The 18,834-nt window shown below is 57.4% G+C and overlaps 1 protein-coding gene across 1 annotated transcript in view; it reads right to left on the reverse strand.

The window, feature by feature from the left end:
• The window catches only part of LOC140265002 (integrator complex subunit 3-like), a 34,373-nt gene extending 15,590 nt beyond the window's left edge, over nt 1-18,783 (reverse strand). The window contains 12 exon segments of the mRNA XM_072360881.1: nt 579-658; nt 973-1,060; nt 1,490-1,681; nt 2,316-2,413; nt 4,613-4,742; nt 5,247-5,391; nt 8,299-8,365; nt 9,497-9,581; nt 11,025-11,138; nt 14,662-14,745; nt 15,657-15,740; nt 18,248-18,783. Of these exon segments, the coding sequence (XP_072216982.1) occupies nt 579-658; nt 973-1,060; nt 1,490-1,681; nt 2,316-2,413; nt 4,613-4,742; nt 5,247-5,391; nt 8,299-8,365; nt 9,497-9,581; nt 11,025-11,138; nt 14,662-14,745; nt 15,657-15,740; nt 18,248-18,352 (1,272 nt within the window). The 5' untranslated portion in view covers nt 18,353-18,783.
• Between the last annotated feature and the right edge of the window lie 51 nt (nt 18,784-18,834).

The following is an 18,834-nucleotide window of genomic DNA, read 5'->3' on the forward strand; positions in this document are numbered from 1 at the left end:
TCCTGCTCCATCCACACCCAGCTCTGCTGCTGCTGGAGGGAAGAAAACAACTCCCTGAACTGAAGGGGTCAGTCCAGGAACCTCCCACCCAGATCCTGAGTCAGCTGCTGCTTTTGGATGTGCACAGCTCTGGGATTCAGCTTCCAAGAAGCCCATCAGATCAACATGGGACCCAATGACCAGAACCAGCCCCATGGATGGGGGGGGGGGGATGGCACAGCCCCACGCTCTGCCCAAGGACAAAGGGAGGATGAAAGGACGGCTCTGGCTTGGGGAACATCACATCCAGATTGTGTTTACCCCTGGGGGACGATGGCGGGCCAAGCACTTCATTGGGTACTACAGCAAAAGGGAACAATTCAGAAGCCCTTTTATTTTCCTAATCCTCATCCTTCTGGAAGGGTTTATTTGCAGAGCTGAGGAGGTTTGCATGCCTTCCCCACTAACGAGGGACACATGGGCTCAAACTTGGTGCTCCAGAAGCAACCAATGGACTTAGCAGCCGTGCTGGGTGAGGCTGCAGGGGGAGGGGATGTGGCTGCAACCCCTAAAGGAGCTTCAAGGAGGGAGCAGCTCACCCGGCACATGAAATCCAGCAGCGTGGCGGTGATGGCTGGGTGAGGCTTCATGGAGTGATGCATCACAAGAATGGCAGGTTCTGGGTGGGAGACAAGGAGGGAGAACACAGTGCTGAGAGCCACAGAGATGCCCACAGCCCCTCCTGCCGCCCCCCCCCATATCATACAGAGGGCACTTCTGGCTCCTTGCAGCCTCTAAATACCAACCAGGCTTCAGGCAGCCAAACTGAGCTCCTGCAGACCCCATTGGGCCCATCACAGCAGCCCCCCATGGGCTGAAGAACCCACATATATAAGGGAACTGATGCTCTTTGTGTTGTGCCTTCCCCACCCGACCCCGCTGCCTCTGCCAGCTCTGAAAGCCATCACCCCCCTCCTCCAAACCCCACAGTACCTATATTCATGATGCTGTCCTTCTCAGGGTTGAAGAAGAGCCAATCGTAGAACAGAGCCAGTTTGGCATTGGAAGCAGCGACGTTGGACTGGAGAAGGAATAAAGCAAATGAAGGTTGGATTCGTGGCTGAACCATCTTTCAGACCAGCTGGGGAACCCCTGAGCAAAACTGCTCCAAGTGCAAAAGCAAACGGGGCCCTCCTGCTGCACGTGCTCCTGCACAGGCCTTAAAGGCATCCAAGCACGTAAAGCAAAGGGCGTGATAAGCTGGAAGGTGAAGCTGGGAAAGCTGATCCCAAAGGATCCAACACGTGGCACAGGCAAGGCTGGGATCCAGAGCACGCAACAGCTCGATGCCATCACTGCTCTGCAGCTCCCCACCAACCTCACAGCAACACGAGGTCACCCCAAGGCGGGGAAGGGATCCCACGCAGCTCTCAGCTCACTGGGACTTTGGGGGACCCCAAAAGTGGGGCTGTGAGGGGCAGCGGGAGCGGGGAGGGCTGTCAGGACTCACCGTGCAGGTGGTGAGCAACCAGCCGATGATGGCCCAGCGCGGCAGGATGTCGGAGCTGAGCACCTCGTTGGATGGATGCACCACCCCACAGATGTAACGGATCAGGTCGCAGCGCAGGGATTGACTGTCAGGAGTGGACAGGTATTGCCTCTGGAACCAGTCCTGGTACCGCTTCTGCTGCCCGAACCGCACCTGAAAGGAGAAGGGCAAAGTGCAGGCATTGCTATGGGGATGCTTAAAGCCCAGCTCAGGACCACCCAGCTGGGAGTGGATCTGCACGGCTGGAAGCACAGATAAGAGCTCTGCGCTGTCACCGAGCAGCTCCTGGGCCTCTCGCACATGTCAGAGCTCTGATAACCCACCGCAGAGCAGCCCTTTGGCTTTGGAAAGCAGCCAGGCTGGAGCAGAGCTCCTTGCAGCCCACCTCCCTGCAGCCCACCTCCCTGCAGCCCACCTCCCTGCAGCCCACCTCCCTGCAGCCCAACTCCATGCAGCCCAACTCCATGCAGCCCAACTCCATGCAGCCCAACTCCATGCAGCCCAACTCCATGCAGCCCACCTCCCTGCAGCCCACCTCCATGCAGCCCAACTCCATGCAGCCCAACTCCATGCAGCCCAACTCCATGCAGCCCAACTCCATGCAGCCCAACTCCCTGCAGCCCAACTCCCTGCAGCCCACCTCCCTGCAGCCCAACTCCCTGCAGCCCAACTCCATGCAGCCCACCTCCATGCAGCCCACCTCCCTGCAGCCCATCCTGCATCAGCACCCAGCGCTGCTCGGGGTGCCCTGCAGCCCCACGTGGGTCAGCTGAAGGCTCCTGCTCACCCTTGAGGTCATGAAGAGCAGTTTGGTTTCCATATCCGGGGTGAGGCGACAGGCCAGGAATTTACGTGAGGTCCTGGATTGGAGGAGCTGCAGGACACCTGCAGGGAGATGAATGGGGTTAATGGGGTTGGAGGCTGCACAGAGCCAGCAGGGATGCACACTCAAGGTTGGGGGGGGGGTCAGCTCAGAGTGCTTCCTTCCTCCAGGCTAAAGGCATCGGGGCTCATGGTTTTGGGCTGGGAAGGGTCTGCTGGGACAAGCAGGGTAAAGGAAAGGAAGGGGGAAGAGGGGGGGGGGTGTGGATGTGCAGCACAACAGAACGGGATCTGGAGGAGGGATGAAGGAATGCAGACACGGAGCTTCAACACGGAGCATTCCCCATCTGACCCATAGGGAGGCAGCACAGCGATGCCCTCCCCCTTCCTCCTCCTCCCCCCCCAGCCTTGGCTGATCCCTGCTGCTCGTCCCACAGCTTCAGGTGCAGCTCTCAGCAGCAGACAGCGGGGCTGGAGGACTCCAAGCTCTGCAGCACAAAGCCTTGGTGTGAAGGCAGCCCTGCTGCAATGCTCCGATGTATGAAAAGCCTCACGGGCAGGGGAAGCAAGCAGGAAAAGGAGGAAGTGGGGGGGGGGGGGGGGGAGGATTGCAAAAGCCTCTTTCGTTCCCAAACAGCTGCAAGAGGAGAAATTTATGGCCTGAGTGGAGGCTGTGCTGCTGCTGGACGGGACCTGAAGGATTTACAGCACGTTGCTCCATGCAGACAGGCGGGCGCCGGAGCTTTTTGCAGCGCTCACCCTGCTCAGAGCTCACACTGCAGCCAGGCAGGGTTGCAAGGGGGGGAACTGCAGAATGCAGCAGAGCTTTGGGGGGGAGGGGGGGGAAAAGGGGGATTAGCTGCACAACACCTCGCTGCAGAACAGCTCCTTGGGTCACCTCCGGGTGCTGCCAGGCAAATAGGTGGCAAATATGAACTATGGGACCAAAGGAATAAGGGTAAAAGCCACAGCAAGCTGAGCAGCAGGGAAGGAAGGAGCCGGGGGGTACCGATGTCAGCCCTTATTCTGTGTGGTTCTATGGGGCTGCTGGGCTCCAACTGCAGCAAAGCAAGGAACCATCGGCTGCCCCTGCTGATGTGGGAAGGGGCACAAAGCAGCAGGGATGCCCATAAGGTGCCCCACAACACACACGAGCTGCTGTGAGCATCCAGAGGTGAGAAATGCCACCGGTAGGACTGAGCCCCTGCAAGTCCCCCCCCCCCACCAACACCCCAAAGGGGGAAATGCTGTTCCTGCAGCCTCCAGGCAGCATGGCAGTCAATGAGCACCGACGGGAGAGCTTCTGGAGATGGAGGAGCAGCCAAAGAGCTGCACTGAGGAGCATTTAATCAGCAGACGGGCTGCCCCTTCCCTTGGGCACAATCTGTGCTCTTTAACGTGGCATTAATGCGGCCCCAGAGAGTAGAGCTGGGTAAGGGCTGGGGGGGGGGGGGCACTTTAAAGCCCTGCATCCAAGGGCTCAATGCAGACAGATGAAGATGTGACAGCCCCGAGAGAAGTTAATAATTCACAGCAATTAAAGCCATAAATAAAACACTCTCTCTGCCACGTCCGCCCTAAGCCAGCCGGTACGGGGTGGAAAAGTGCTGGGATGAATGGAGTCCCATTGAGGAAGGGACAAGTGCTGCACCCCCCTGGGTTTGTGCTTCAATGGCACAGGGATTCCTCGGGGCTCACATCAGAAAGAAACTCGGATATCACCCATCTTGCTGCTCCTGCCCAGCTCAGCTTAGAAAGCAGCTCATAGAAACACGACCTGAAGGGTTCGGTGCAAAACCAGCCATGCAATGCCACGACTGCTGTCACAGCCCGGCTGTGTCCTCATGGTCTGACTGCTCAGCTGTCTGAACTGTTTGCTTTCCAGCACGGTTTAAAACCCAAATGCCTCTTAGGAACCTTCTGCAGTGTTTAAGACAGCAGCAGAAGCCATCCGGTGCCAGAGATGGTGATGGGAGAGCAGAGCAGCTGTTGCTCAGCCCCAACAGCCAGCAAAGCGCAGCCCTGGGGGAACCTCCTTCTTCCCCTTAGCAATGAGATGGGCTCTGCAAGCAGAGCCTCAGCACTAACAGAGGTGGAACCACACGGTGTCCTTGCAGCTCTTTGCACAGCCAGCTTGCCGTGCATGACAGCAGCCCCAGCTTTAGGGCCAGCAGTGGGATCAGTGGGGCAGGAAGGGCCAGCAGGGTGGGATCAGTGGGGCAGGAAGGGCTCAGGACCCCCAAAGGAACAGCCTTTATTCACCTGTGAACTGAGTGCTGAGCACCTGCGGGTTGTGGATAATGTCCTTCCAGAGCTGCTCAAACTCAGGGATCCTCGCCACGTTCTGCAGGAGCCGCACGAGGTCGCGGCCGATCATGAAACAATCCATGAACTTGGGGGGGAGAGAAAAGGAGAGGAAAAAACATCACATTGAGTGCTCACCTGCTATAAGGGGGGAGGGAGGAACATAGAGTCCTTCAGGCTGAGGCCGGCGGCAGATGATTCACCCCATGCACCAATGTCCACCCCTGGCATGGTGCCCCCTCTTTGAAGCCCGCAGGTTGGGAGAGGCGAGCTGACAGGCAGGGGAAGGTCAATGGCTATTTTAAACCGTTCCCTTCTCTTGCAAAGCAAACAATCAGCCCATCAATCCTCAGCCGGTCTCTGGAAGGGTTGCTGCCATCGGTCCCTCTCATCCAACAGGGAGGGAGGTTGGGCAGCACCGTGGCAATGGGGGTGAGGACCTTGATGTTGGGGGGGGGGGGGGGGACCCAAAGGAAACAGCACAGCCTCCACCAGCACTGCTGGATGAACACAGTGTGCACACGAAGGGCCCTTGCTTTGCTTTGCTCACCCTTTGCTTTGCTTTGCTCACCCTTTGCTTTGCTTTGCTCACCCTTTCCCGGAGGAGGGAGATGCAGAAATCCACCTCCTTCTGGCGCAGTGCTTGGAGCGGAGCGGTGCCGTGGTGGTCCACGATGAGCCGCAGGTAGGTGTACACGGCCATGGCTATCAGCAGGCTGCTCTTCAGCACCCATTCTCTGCAAAGGAAGCGTGAAAACCAACCAAGCAAAGCATTTTCACCCACTGTGAGACTGGTCAGAAGAAACTGAGCTTGGAGGAGAGGGAGCAGTGCAAGGCCAAGCTCTGATCTGGGAGCCTCCAGCACTGATCCATCCCCTCTGCAACCCCTTTGGCAACTGCAATCAAGAGCTCAGAAGAGCCAGCAGTGATCTGCTGAGCAGCAAACACAGGGAGCAGCTCTGCAAACAGGTGTCATTTCAATGCCACGAGAGCAGCTTTGCCCATCAGCGCAGCAAAGCACACCGGCTCTTTGGATCCCATAAGCTCCCATGGAGGTGCCGCTGCCCCAGACTGCAAGCAGAAGGCAGGCAGCAAAGCAGAGCCGGATGGAATAAGGCAGGAGGGTAGAATAGGGTGCACAAGGCATCCCGGGGGGGCAGACACTGCAAGAGTGAGGGGGATCTGAGTGCACAGAGGGCTCTGCCCAGCAGCACACAGCACACACAGCAGGCTCTGCTTTTCCACCCAGCAGGGCACCAAAGCGGTGCCGTGGCCGGATTTGTTTCTCAGCCACCCTTCTGGGTGTGCCGCTTTCTCTGCTCTCCCTTATCTGACTGCAACAATAAATCCTCTCCGTCCATAAAACCGACCCAGTCTGCCTGCCTGTTTGGTGCCTGGTGCCAGGAACGGGCCAGGAACGCCGCGGTGCCTCCCATTGATTGATGGCCTTCGGCATCTCCCTAAATCACAGCCTGCCCTCCCAGAGCTGCTGCCACCTGAAGAGCCACAGCATGGGGACAAATGGGTCAGCAGCCCTCAATCACTGAGGTTGGAGATGGGGGGGTGGTGGGGAGCCTGGGAAAGCTCCAAGCTGGGTGCTGAGAGCTGTTAATTAGCAGCTGGGCACTGAGCAAAGGTTAAGTCCAGGGAGGATGCGGCTGTAATTAAGGGATCCTGGGGGGAGCTGCGGGGTCAGCACTGCCCTTGTACTGTGAGCAGGGCAGAAAGGGAATAAGGGGGGTCCAAAAGGGGGGTTGGGGGGGGGGGACACCCACACCCCCAGCAGCCATTGATCCAGAGGCAGAAATACGCAGCCCTTGCTTAGGGAGGAGCTGCCACCAGCAGCAGCTGAGCTCCGTGATGCTGCGGAGAAGCAGCTTTGTTGCTCCTGGTTTTAATTAAAGCAAGCACTCAACGCTCCCGAATGTGGAATCAGACCTTCACCCGAGTGGCTTTAATTAAAGCTCCGGTTCTCCTCCTTTAATCAAAGCACATCCTGGCAAAGAGCTGCAGGTTGAACCTCGGGCTCTTTGCCCAACCCTCAGCTCACTCCTCGTGCTGCTTCTGAGCTGCTGCACCTCATGCATGGACACTCGGCAGCGCCTTCATCGGCAGCCAAAGCTTCTCCTCTCCCATCTGCTCCTCTGACAAACTCCTTCCACGCTCCCATCGCCCTCAGCTCCCCTTGCAGCCCTGCAGGCAGATGCGGCAGGAGCTGCTCCTCCTGGGGCTGCATCTGTTGCTTTGCAAGGGAAGAGATGCTCCGTGCGGAGGGGATGCTCCGTGCAAAGAGGGGATGCTCCGTGCAAAGAGGGGATGCTCCGTGCAAAGAGGGGATGCTCCGTGCAAAGAGGGGATGCTCCGTGCAAAGAGGGGATGCTCCGTGCAAAGAGGGGATGCTCCGTGCAAAGAGGGGATGCTCCGTGCAAAGTGCAGGCGGGCAGCAGGACGAGGTGGGAGGCTCGGATGGGACAGAGGAGCTGAGCTCAGCACGGGGGGGAATGCAGAAGTGCTAAAGAGGAGCAGAAATGGGACGAGCCCAGGAGAGAGTGGGGATCCCCCCCCCCTCGGAGGGTCCCTACACGGGGCAGTAGGTGGCACCAGCAGCTGTTCTCAGGGCCAAAGAAATGCTTTAACCACCAGACAGCTCAACAGAGCAAGAAGAAAATCGCTGCTATTACAACCAATGCTTGTAGCAAAGCTGCAAGCTATTTAAAAGTAAGGACTGCCCAGCTGAGCCCATAGGACAAAGCTGGGCCCATAGGGCAAAGCTGGGCCCATAGGACAAAGCTGGGCCCATAGGACAAAGCTGGGCCCATAGGACAAAGCTGGGCCCATAGGACAAAGCTGGGCCCATAGGACAAAGCTGGGCCCATAGGACAAAGCTGGGCCCATAGGACAAAGCTGGGCCCATAGGACAAAGCTGGGCCCATAGGACAAAGCTGGGCCCATAGGACAAAGCTGGGCCCATAGGACAAAGCTGAGCCCATAGGACAAAGCTGAGCCCATAGGACAAAGCTGAGCCCATAGGACAAAGCTGAGCCCATAGGACAAAGCTGAGCCCATAGGACAAAGCTGAGCCCATAGGACAAAGCTGGGCCCATAGGACAAAGCTGGGCCCATAGGACAAAGCTGGGCCCATAGGGCAACGCTGGGCCCAAAGGGCAATGCCGGGCCCATAGGACAATGCTGAGCCCACAGGACAAAGCTTCCCAGCTGGCTTGTCCCCAACACATGGAAGTTGCAGCCCCGGAAAAGCAGAAGCTGTTTACACACAGGAAGCTTTTTGGGCAATTAAGTCCATCCTACTCCCCCCCAAAAGGAACACCTCCCCCGCAGGAAAATAGACCTGGGCTCAGCTCTGAGCCACGCGTGCACTGTCAGTGCAAGGCAGCTTCAGCCTGTGTGCAAGGCAGCTTCAGCCTGTGTGCAAGGCAGCCCTTGAGGTTGGCTGGTTAATGGAAGGACCTGAGGATGAGCCCACACAGCAGGTGGGATTGCAGAGCTGGAAATGCACACCACAGCCTGGAAACACACATGGAAGCGAAAGGGGGACACACACACACAGGGCTTCTGTATAGAAACCCCATTGGCACGCTCCCACTTGCACCATCACTGCAGACACTGCCCCGTCCCATTGGTACCTCTGCTCTGTCAGGATCTCCAGGACATTCTCTGCCAGCCAGATGTTCTTCGCTGTCACATCCCCCCCTGTGAAGGGAAAAGGATTAAAGGAGAGCAAAGTTAGGTCAAACTGCAGGGTAAAGCTAAGCAAGGAGTCTACCTGGCCCTGCCCGCCCATAGGTGCAAGCACAGCACACCAGGTAGGGGATGAAAGGGGGTCTTTGCTACAACCGCCCTCCTGCAAAATGGAGTGAGGGATGGGGAACTCTCTTTTCTGGAAGGCAAAGAAGCCAAAAAGGGCTGAGGTTTGGTGTGAGCTGCTGAGCAAACAGAGGGACACAGCAGCTGCAGGGAATGCCCGATATCCCCAGCAAAGGCCACGAGTGGGGCAGGACCTGGAGCTGCAGCGATGCAAGGAGCGGAGGGACTCCGACTTGCACAGCAAAGAGGCCAAAACAATGGGATCATAACAATTAAAGCATCATAAAGCACCGAGAAGGGGACGGCGGCACCCTGCCAGGACAGAAGGGGCCCAGCATGGGGAGGTGTGAGCAAGGAAACAAGGGATGCCTTGATGCCTTCAGCAGCACTTTGTGGAACGGCTCTGTTTGCTCTGCCACAACAAGGCCGGCGCTCAGGGCTCCGTCCCCTCCCTCCCTCCCCTTCTTCCTCCCCTTGAAGAGCAGACAAGAGCAATTTGCAGCCCCAGCACAATGAAAACACAGCGTCAGGTTTTTATGGTGGGGACACCAATTCCTGCAGCCTGGACGTCAGCAATGGGGCTGAGCGGGGAACACGGAAGAGGCACCGTTCCTGCAAAGCCGGAAAGGCGTGCATGTATGTCTGTGTGTGCAAAGCACTTAAAGCAGGACCCCACGGGTAACCCCAGCTCTCTTTAAGGGCTGTCACCCCCTTGTTAACCCTCCTGTTAACCCTCCTGTTAACCCCCTGCAGCTCTCCCTGCTAACGTCACTCGTGGCCCAGAGCAGGCACTGAGGATGATCCTGCTGCCCTCATGCAGCGTGGCAAGGTGAAAGCTGGCACCAACAGGAACTGATGTGCTTCCTGGCGGCTCCAGCTCTTGCCAAAGGCTCCTGGCTCTCTCCCTGACTCACTCCTCATGGAGGATGTTGGGACCGAGCGACTCTCAGGGCTCATATCTCTGCTCCTGGCTGCTCTGAGCAGGGTGTGCACACAGACCCCAATGGCTGAGCTCACCTGCAATCTGCTTCATGAAGGTCATGCAGACACCGTCGGCGCCGAGCACGCCGCTCTTCACCAGCTCCCGCAGCAGCCACACCAGCTGGGCAGAAGCAGAAGGGAACATGGCTTGAGCCTCCCACCACAGCACCATGGATGTAATACCACCCCCCACCCCTAAGCACACAGCACCATGGATGTAATACCACCCCCCAACCCTTAGCACACAGCACCATGGATGTAAAACCACCCCCCAACCCTTAGCACACAGCACCATGGATGTAAAACCACCCCCCAACCCTTAGCACACAGCACCATGGATGTAATACCCCAACCCTTAGCACACAGCACCATGGATGTAATACCACCCCTTAGCACACAGCACCATGGATGTAATACCACCCCCCACCCCTTAGCACACAGCACCATGGATGTAATACCACCCCCCAACCCTTAGTACACAGCACCATGGATGTAATACCCCACCCCTTAGCACACAGCACCATGGATGTAACACCCCAACCCTTAGCACACAGCACCATGGATGTAATACCACCCCCCAACCCTTAGCACACAGCACCATGGATGTAATACCCCAACCCTTAGCACACAGCACCATGGATGTAATACCACCCCCCAACCCTTAGCACACAGCACCATGGATGTAATACCACCCCCCACCCCTTAGCACACAGCACCATGGATGTAATACCACCCCCCAACCCTTAGCACACAGCACCATGGATGTAATACCCCACCCCTTAGCACACAGCACCATGGATGTAATACCACCCCCCACCCCTTAGCACACAGCACCATGGATGTAATACCCCAACCCTTAGCACACAGCACCATGGATGTAATACCACCCCCTACCCCTTAGCACACAGCACCATGGATGTAATACCACCCCCCAACCCTTAGCACACAGCACCATGGATGTAATACCACCCCCAACCCTTAGCACACAGCACCATGGATGTAATACCCCAACCCTTAGCACACAGCACCATGGATGTAATACCCCAACCCTTAGCACACAGCACCATGGATGTAAAACCCCAACCCTTAGCACACAGCACCATGGATGTAATACCACCCCCAACCCTTAGCACACAGCACCATGGATGTAATACCCCAACCCTTAGCACACAGCACCATGGATGTAATACCCCAACCCTTAGCACACAGCACCATGGATGTAATACCCCAACCCTTAGCACACAGCACCATGGATGTAATACCACCCCCAACCCTTAGCACACAGCACCATGGATGTAATACCACCCCCCACCCCTTAGCACACAGCACCATGGATGTAATACCACCCCCCAACCCTTAGCACACAGCACCATGGATGTAATACCGCCCCCCAACCCTTAGCACACAGCACCATGGATGTAATACCCCAACCCTTAGCACACAGCACCATGGATGTAATACCACCCCCCAACCCTTAGCACATCCCTTCCAAGTGAGCCCACAACCCCCCCCAGCTCCAACTCCCCCTCCTCACCTTCAACCAGGTTGGCAGCCCCCCCCTCACCTGGGTGCGACAAGTATCCTGCAGCTTCAGGTACTTCTCCATGAGGATCTGGTTGATCTTATTGAGGACGATGTTCATGCCATCTCGGCTCACCAGAGCCAGGTCCCGGTAGCACTGAGATAGAAAAAAAGGGCCGTAATGAAAAACATACAACGCTTTTATTACTTGTTTTTTTTTTTTAATCAAAACTTGATTAAATAACAGCAAATAAACCATCTCAGGGAAGGGACAACCAAAGCAGGCAGGCTCCAGGGGGATGACCTGAATCCACAGCCTGGGGTCGAGCCAGCAGAGCTGTCAGTGCTGCGGGATCGTAACCATCTCCACATCTCAGCTGCAGCTCCAAAGGGACCCAGAAATGCAGCCAGGGGTCCATCAGGAAGGATCAATTAACCAACAGCTCATCTACTATGAGCAGCAAACCAGGCCAAGAGAGCAAAGGTGCTGGCTCTACCCTTCCTCCTCTGGTCAGGACAGCAGGGGAGGGTGATTAGGAAGTAATTTGCTAAGTAGCTCTGCACGAATGTTAATTGGTGCTGCTAAATGTCATGCTATTCCAGAGAGCAGAGCTCCGGTCTCTGCATCTTCCTTTGGAGGAATTAATGAGGCCTCAGAAGATCCCTTTGATGAGGTTTCCTGCGCTCCGGTTTTTTTCTCCCTCCCTGTTTCATGCAGCGTTGGTTAAACGAATTTCAACCAAACCAAACCAAATTGGACCCTCCCCCCCCCCCCCCACCCCAAATCCCTGCTATCCAGCAGCCCCTGGCATGAGGATGGTGGTGATCATCCATTGAAAGGCTTGGAGGCAACCTTAAGGCTCAGCACTGAGGGATGGGGGGGGGGGGAGGGAACCTGAATTCTTTGCTTATTGCCAAAGCTGTGAGCAACCCATCGCCTTCTTCCCCCCCCCCCCCCAATGCGGGCAGATCGGAGCTGCTGCTCACACAGGGATGTTTAATTAATGGGATAAGGGATGAAGGTGAGCTTTAAATGAATGGGGTGGGAAATAAAACAGACATAGAGCAAGGAAAGGAGCCCAGCTCAGGGCAGGAGGAGATCTCAGAGCCGGGCTCCGCTCTGAGCGTTAATTAAAGGGAGAAGTGCCAGGCAGAGGAGGCAGCCCTGACACGTCAGCTGCTGTCACTTTGATATTTGAAGGCGGTCAAGTGTCCCCGCTCACAGCTGGATGTGTTTAGCACAGCTCATCTCTCCCTGCTGGAGTGTCAAGGCAGTGATACGGGAGGGGGAGAGCTGCAGCTTCACCCCATGGCGCTCTGCTGGGGCAGCTCCAGCCCCACTCATACAGCAAAGGGTTTAAAGGCCACCGTGGGGCATAAAGAGAGAGGTGTCCCACCAGCACCGTGCAGCCCAGCAAGCACAGAAGTGGCCCCATGTTCAACACAGCCATCTCAAATAGCCTTCCCTTTGCTATTGCTACTGGTGAGGCTACGCTTGGCCCATAGCAATACTCCTGCAGGCACATAGGGCTGTGCTGAGCCCTGCTCTGTGCTGAGCCCTGCTCTCTGCATCCAGCCCTGCTCTCTGCATCCAGCCCTGCTCTCTGCATCCAGCCCTGCTCTCTGCATCCAGCCCTGCTCTCTGCATCCAGCCCCGCTCTCTGCATCCAGCCCCGCTCTCTGCATCCAGCCCCGCTCTCTGCATCCAGCCCCGCTCTCTGCATCCAGCCCCGCTCTCTGCATCCAGCCCTGCTCTCTGCATCCAGCCCTGCTCTCTGCATCCAGCCCTGCTCTGTGCTGAGCCCTGCTCTCTGCATCCAGCCCTGCTCTCTGCATCCAGCCCTGCTCTGTGCTGAGCCCTGCTCTGTGCATCCAGCCCTGCTCCGTGCATCCAGCCCTGCTCTCTGCATCCAGCCCTGCTTTCAGAGCTCTCTCACACACCCTACGAGATGCCCCCATCGGCCAGGTGAGCGTTAACCCCTCTTTGTAAGCAGGGGAGCAAAGCAAGGAGAAATTCACCCCCCCCAAAATCTAACAGGAAAGCACTGCTGGCCCTTTGCCACGCTGTCTGGACACCAAGCAGGCGGCAATCAGAGCTGACAGCAGAGCCCAGTGGACTGGCAGAGCCAATTACCCCCAAAGAAAAGCACTGTGCTCCCAGGATCTGACCTGACAAGGGCAACGGGAGCAGCCACGTTGCATTGCCATGGCTGCAGGCGGCAGGTATGTCCTCCTGCCAGCTTGGTCACACACAACTGGGCTGCTTGTCCCTTTGCCAAAGGAAATTACAGAGGGGAATGCACTGCAGAGGCTCCACTCGGCTCCTTGCAATGTGATTGCCAGGCAGATTAAATGCCACAGCTCGCCAGACTCGCTGCCAGCCCAGCAAAGCACCTGCCCTGCAAGTCCTTTGCTCCCACGCTCAGCTCCTGGGCTCTGGGCATTCCCTTCCAACTGAGGTTCGCTGTGTCCTGGAGGAGAGGAGAACATTTTCTTCCATGTGGAGGAGGGGAACCATCCCATGGGTCAGCAAGAAGAGCTGCTTTTGGCCTCCCACACTTCTTAGGAGGAAGGATACATCCCAATTCAGCCCCCCCCCAGGGTTCACATGGCCAACACCTCTCAGTCAGTGCATGGGGCTGGAGGGCAGCAGGGATTCTGCCAACAGATTTAGGGAGGCTTGAAGGAGATGGAACAAAAGAGCCAACCCGCAAAGAGAAACCCAGCCTGCATCGATGCTGCCAGCAGCGGAGCCTTGAGGCTCCCAGGAGAGGTGTGATTTCCTTCTGAGATGTGATTGCTGGGACAGGGACCGCAATGCCACGACAGGCAGAGCTAATCTGGATCTGCTGCTTCGGGCGGGGAGAGCTCTGCCCTCACAGCAGTGATTAAATCAAAAGAGAACAGGGCATGAATCACCACCCTGAGTCCAGCACAGCCCCAGGGCTGCACATCCCTATCAACACAACACAGCGCCTTCAACCCTTCAGTCCTGCACTACCCCTGGTCACTGCAATGCACCCAAACCAGGACCCCTGAGTAACCCCCCCCCCTCACCACACACAGCCCTTCCAGGCTCTGGGACCCCCTCAGCTGTTCTCCTTCCCACAGCAGGACATCGCTTCTGTTTGCAGCGCCGCATTCATCTTGATGGGGGACGGCAAACAGAGGGTTTAAAAACCTCCCTTTACAGCAGCGTTACAAAAATAGGAATAAAAAAAAAAGGGGGTTTGCTTAGAAATTAAATCCGCTCTGCGAAATTAATAGAGGCCGAACAAGGAAGATGTAATTTTCCACCAGGAATTGAATGCTTCTCTCCTCCAGAGCCCCATTATTTCTAGAGGCATCTACAGCCAAACCCATAACACAAAGATCCCTGCTGGGCCTCCAAGGGGCAGGCAGAGGATGGGAAGGGCTCTACAGCTTCTTGAAGCCTCTGGACACCTTCCTCCCATCATGAAAATGAATGAACCCCGGGGCTGTGAAAGGACCCAGCCACCCTTCCCTGCCTTGCCCCTGCAGCACCGCATGGGGATGGAAGCGAAGCACAAGAGCCCAACGTTGCTGTCCTGCTGTTATAAACACTGCACGGGGTGGTGAGCTGCACCCAGGCAACAGCTGCTGCTCGGAAGGTTGCTCACTCAGCAACACTGTGCACAACACTGGATGCACGGCTTTACCTTCTGTGCTTGAGCGGGTTCGGTCAGGACCAGAGTGAAAAGCCCCAGGCAGATCTCCTCGTGTTGGGGGGTTCCTTTACATATCTGAAAGAGAAGGGTGCTGTCGGTGAGCAGGGAGCAGGAGGGGATGGGCAGGAAGGCAAACAGAGACGGAAGCTCCTCTTGATGCAATGGAAGGGAATCACAAAGTGGGTCAAGCAAACACGGTGGGCACCTCCCTGAGGTCTGCACAGCTTCGTGCGCTGGTAGCAGCGATGCAAACCTCGCGGTGCATTTGGGGCTGTTTCAGGATGCTTTGCAAACACAAGAGTGCAAACCAACGCTCAGCACTGCAGCTCTGAGCTTCCTTCCACAACCTGCCTGGCCATGCAGTGCTCTGTGTGCCCGGCCTGGCTCGCCAACCCTCTTCCCATTAAGGAAAGGCAACTTTGTGCCACTCATTCCAAGAGCTCAAGGTGTTCTGGGGGAAGAAAAAAACACATCTGACATATCTGAGAGCTGCTGGGATGTAACACAACAGCTCTCCTTATACGGTAACATCTGCAGCGTGCCGGCGAGTATTTTAAGACCACGCAGAGATAGAAATAAATGCTCCATCCTTCAAGCAGAAGGGCTGAAAGCCGCCCTTCCCCGTGGTCTGCACTCTGCCTGGTTTGGAGGCCAAGAAAAAGCTGAGCAGTGCAAGAGGACAAAAATACATCAGCAAGCAATGCAAACACCGGGAGCACGTGAGCAGCAACGGAGCCGCAGCGCACGGTGCTCACGTGCTGCTGCACGCTCAGCTCTCAGCAAGGAACTGAGCTCCCAAATGCAATCCTAAATGAGGATCGAAGCCTTTTAGCTTCTTGGCAGGTTGAAGAGCAGGGAGAACACAGCAGGTTCCGTTCCCTCTTATTGCCCCCTTTGCTCTCTGTGCTGGCAAACCCAAAGCACAAAGGCCTGAACTGCTCCTCCCAGGCTGAATTTCTCAGCCCTTGGGGGGACATGTCACTTACGTGTGCATTGAGGGCATCGTTGGCCTCCCGCTCCGACAGCCCGTTGGTCAGCGATGTCACGATGCCCACACACCTCTCCAGCTTCTGAAACAGAGCAAAGCACCGTCAGCAGCGCCTGGGATGGGTGCAGGGAGCCCACGGCACGAGCAGCACCCTCAGCTTCCAGCTAGCAGGGATGAGCTGCTTCACAAGCACTTCTCTATGCACAGGTTCGGGTTGGAAATACTCTGCTGATGGAGAGCCAAAAAGGAAAGGTGTTTGTATGCAGTGACACCAACACTGGTGTCATTTGGATAAGGGGGCAAAGGGGAAGAGTGCAGAGCTGGGATGGAGGTGGGCTCCCCACCTGCAGGAGCCACACAGCTGCTCCAAGCACAGCACGGAGCACCCTGGGGTTCTGTGAAGCCCCTCCAGCCCATTCAGCACCACAGGGAGCTCTGCTGCAGCTGCTCAATGTCTGAGCAAAGAGCAGCAGGAACAGATGAGGTCTCTACATGAGCATCCCTATGAGATGATGGGGAAGGGCTCTCCAACACGCGGTGCATCACGACAGCACAAACGTTAACAGTGAGAGCTCCCACCATTGCACGTGAGAGCAATCAGAACAGCTGCTGGCTTTGGCTGTTCCACCGGTGAAGGCATAAACCTTTGCAGGGCCCAAAGGTGCTGATGTGTGACATCTCCTCCAGCAAGGAGCCCTCTGGGGTTCCCTGGGATGGAGGAGATTGCAGCTCTGCAAACAGCCGTGCCCATCTCTAGGGCAGGGAAAGCCTGAGCAGAGCAGACATCCCTGTTTCCATGCAGTCCCTTTGGAGCTGGTGGCGTCCTGGAGTTCCCATTATTGCTCTGCAATCGCATCATTCAGATTATGGAGCTGATTGGAGACTCCTCTGCACATCAATGGGGCCGTGGCAAAGAGTTCATTGAGAAAAGGGTCAGCAGTTCTCCACTCGGAGGCGATGTGAAAGAAGATGCTCTGGTCAGGAATGAAGAGATGATGCCTCTGCCACAAAGGCTTTGCTGGAGACCCATAATTGGTGCTATAAAAGAGCAACGGGGCAGCAGCCATGAAAATCCCCACTGTAAAGCAGACCAAGGAAGGACAAGATCCAAAGCTGAGAGACAATGTCAGGAAAACCCCAGCATGAAGAACATCAGTTTGTTGGCAGAGAATTGAGAGCTCAGCAGCAGGTCCAGCACTGACTAATATCACTGATCCCAGGGCTGATGGGGCAGAGCTCACGGAGATGCACCAACCTGCTGCTGGGTCTGCAAGCCACAGGAGAACTCAACTTCCACCTCTGAGCAACAGCAACAAGCTCTGCCAAACCCCACAGCAGAGCAAGAGGGACGTCTTCGTGTCAGCATAAGTTGCAATGAGCTCCAGCCCTCTGTTCACCTCCATCAAAGCGACGTGCCCACCAGCCAGCAGCTCCGACTGCAGCCCAGTGACTTTGCAAACACGATGGGGGTTTTTCCTGCACGTTCCCCATTATGTTGAGCTCAACGTGAGAAACAAAGTCGTGGTGGTCAATCCATCAGTGGGGCTGGGAGCGCTGCTGATACCTGAGCTTGTATCACACCAGGCCTGTTTCCAGCAGGGAAGGAAGGATGGAGGAGCCGCTGGGAGGCCTCTCGCTGTCACCTCCCCATCCTGGGCTCTGTCTGCGTGGAGGAGCCGATGCTGGCGATGCCCCAAATCCCAGCAGATCCACGCCAGGAAGGCAGAACTGTGCGAGGCCGACCTGGGAACGGCCCAACCAGAGCTGGAGGGGACCCAAAGCACACACAGAGACCGCTGGGTGCTTGGAAGGAACAGAAATACACTCCATGTCCAGACCTCGAGACGCGGCCGTTCCAGTCACCTCCCTGTTTTTCCTCTAAATCCAGCACGATGTTTTCTCAATCTGCTCCGCTTCACGAGCCCTAAGTCCACGTTTCCATCCCATATAAATAACCCTCCTCTCCCACAAGCACAGCCATCCAAAGGGGGGCACACCAGACCCCAGTGCCCGGGTTGGAGACCCTCATTTGCTCCCCCAGACACGCACCAGTACTAAAGAGATGCACCCACAGCCTCGCAGACCTGAGCACCTCCTGGGCACCACTGGGAGCCCCTCCATGCTCCTGGGCACCACTGGGAGCCCCTCCGTGCTCCTGGGCACCACTGGGAGCCCCTCCGTGCTCCTGGGCACCACTGGGAGCCCCTCCGTGCTCCTGGGCACCACTGGGAGCCCCTCCGTGCTCCTGGGCACCACTGGGAGCCCCTCCGTGCTCCTGGGCACCACTGGGAGCCCCTCCGTGCTCCTGGGCACCACTGGGAGCCCCTCCGTGCTCCTGGGCACCGCTGGGAGCCCCTCCGTGCTCCTGGGCACGACTGGGAGCCCCTCCGTGCTCCTGGGCAGCCCCAGACCTTCCCTTCCATGCAGGAACCTCTTTGGTGACGCTGTGTGAAGACAAACCCGACGTGTGCTTGAGCTCCACAGGGACGGCTGAGGGCTGCAGCCAACACCCCCCCGCCCACCAACACCCCCCTGCCCACCTTGCTTTGCCCGCAGCCCCCCCCCCCCCCCCCACACACACACACCTACCTCCTCCAACTCATCCTTGGCATCCAGCAGGGTGGAGAGCAGCAACTTGCCTCCTCCTCCTCCTCCTCCTCCCGCCGCTCCCCCCTTCCCCTTCTGCATCTCCATTGCTGCCGAGGGGAACCCCTACCCGAGGCTGGGGGGGGGGGGGGGGGCTTAGCCTGAATGCAGCCCCCCCTCTACGACCCCAGGGTAGGCCCGGCTGCCCCCCCCAGTCCTTCCCGGTTGGAGGATGGGGGGGCTGGACGGGAACCCCCCGGTAGCCCGCAGCACCCCGAGCTCCGGTAATGGGGGTGAGCGGGCACAGCGTGAGGCTGGGAACACGGAAGGGGGGATATAAAGGGGGGGATATAAGGGAGGGGGGGGGCTGCTCTTCGACCACTCGCCGGCCCCCCCTGCCGCCGTGCTGGGCCCAACGGGGCCCTATGGGGGGATGCGGGCAGTACTGAGCGGGGGGAGCCCCGGGGCTGACAGCTGCTCTGCAGGACGGGCTGAGCGAGGCGGCTGCCGCCGGGCCGGGAGCTGGAGCAGCCGGGGGGGGGTTTCGGTACCGGGGGGGGGGGGGGGGGAGCGGCGGCTGCGCGCCCCCC

The sequence above is a fragment of the Excalfactoria chinensis genome, unplaced genomic scaffold (genome assembly GCF_039878825.1).
Source record: "Excalfactoria chinensis isolate bCotChi1 unplaced genomic scaffold, bCotChi1.hap2 Scaffold_383, whole genome shotgun sequence".
Classification (NCBI taxonomy): domain Eukaryota; kingdom Metazoa; phylum Chordata; class Aves; order Galliformes; family Phasianidae; genus Excalfactoria; species Excalfactoria chinensis.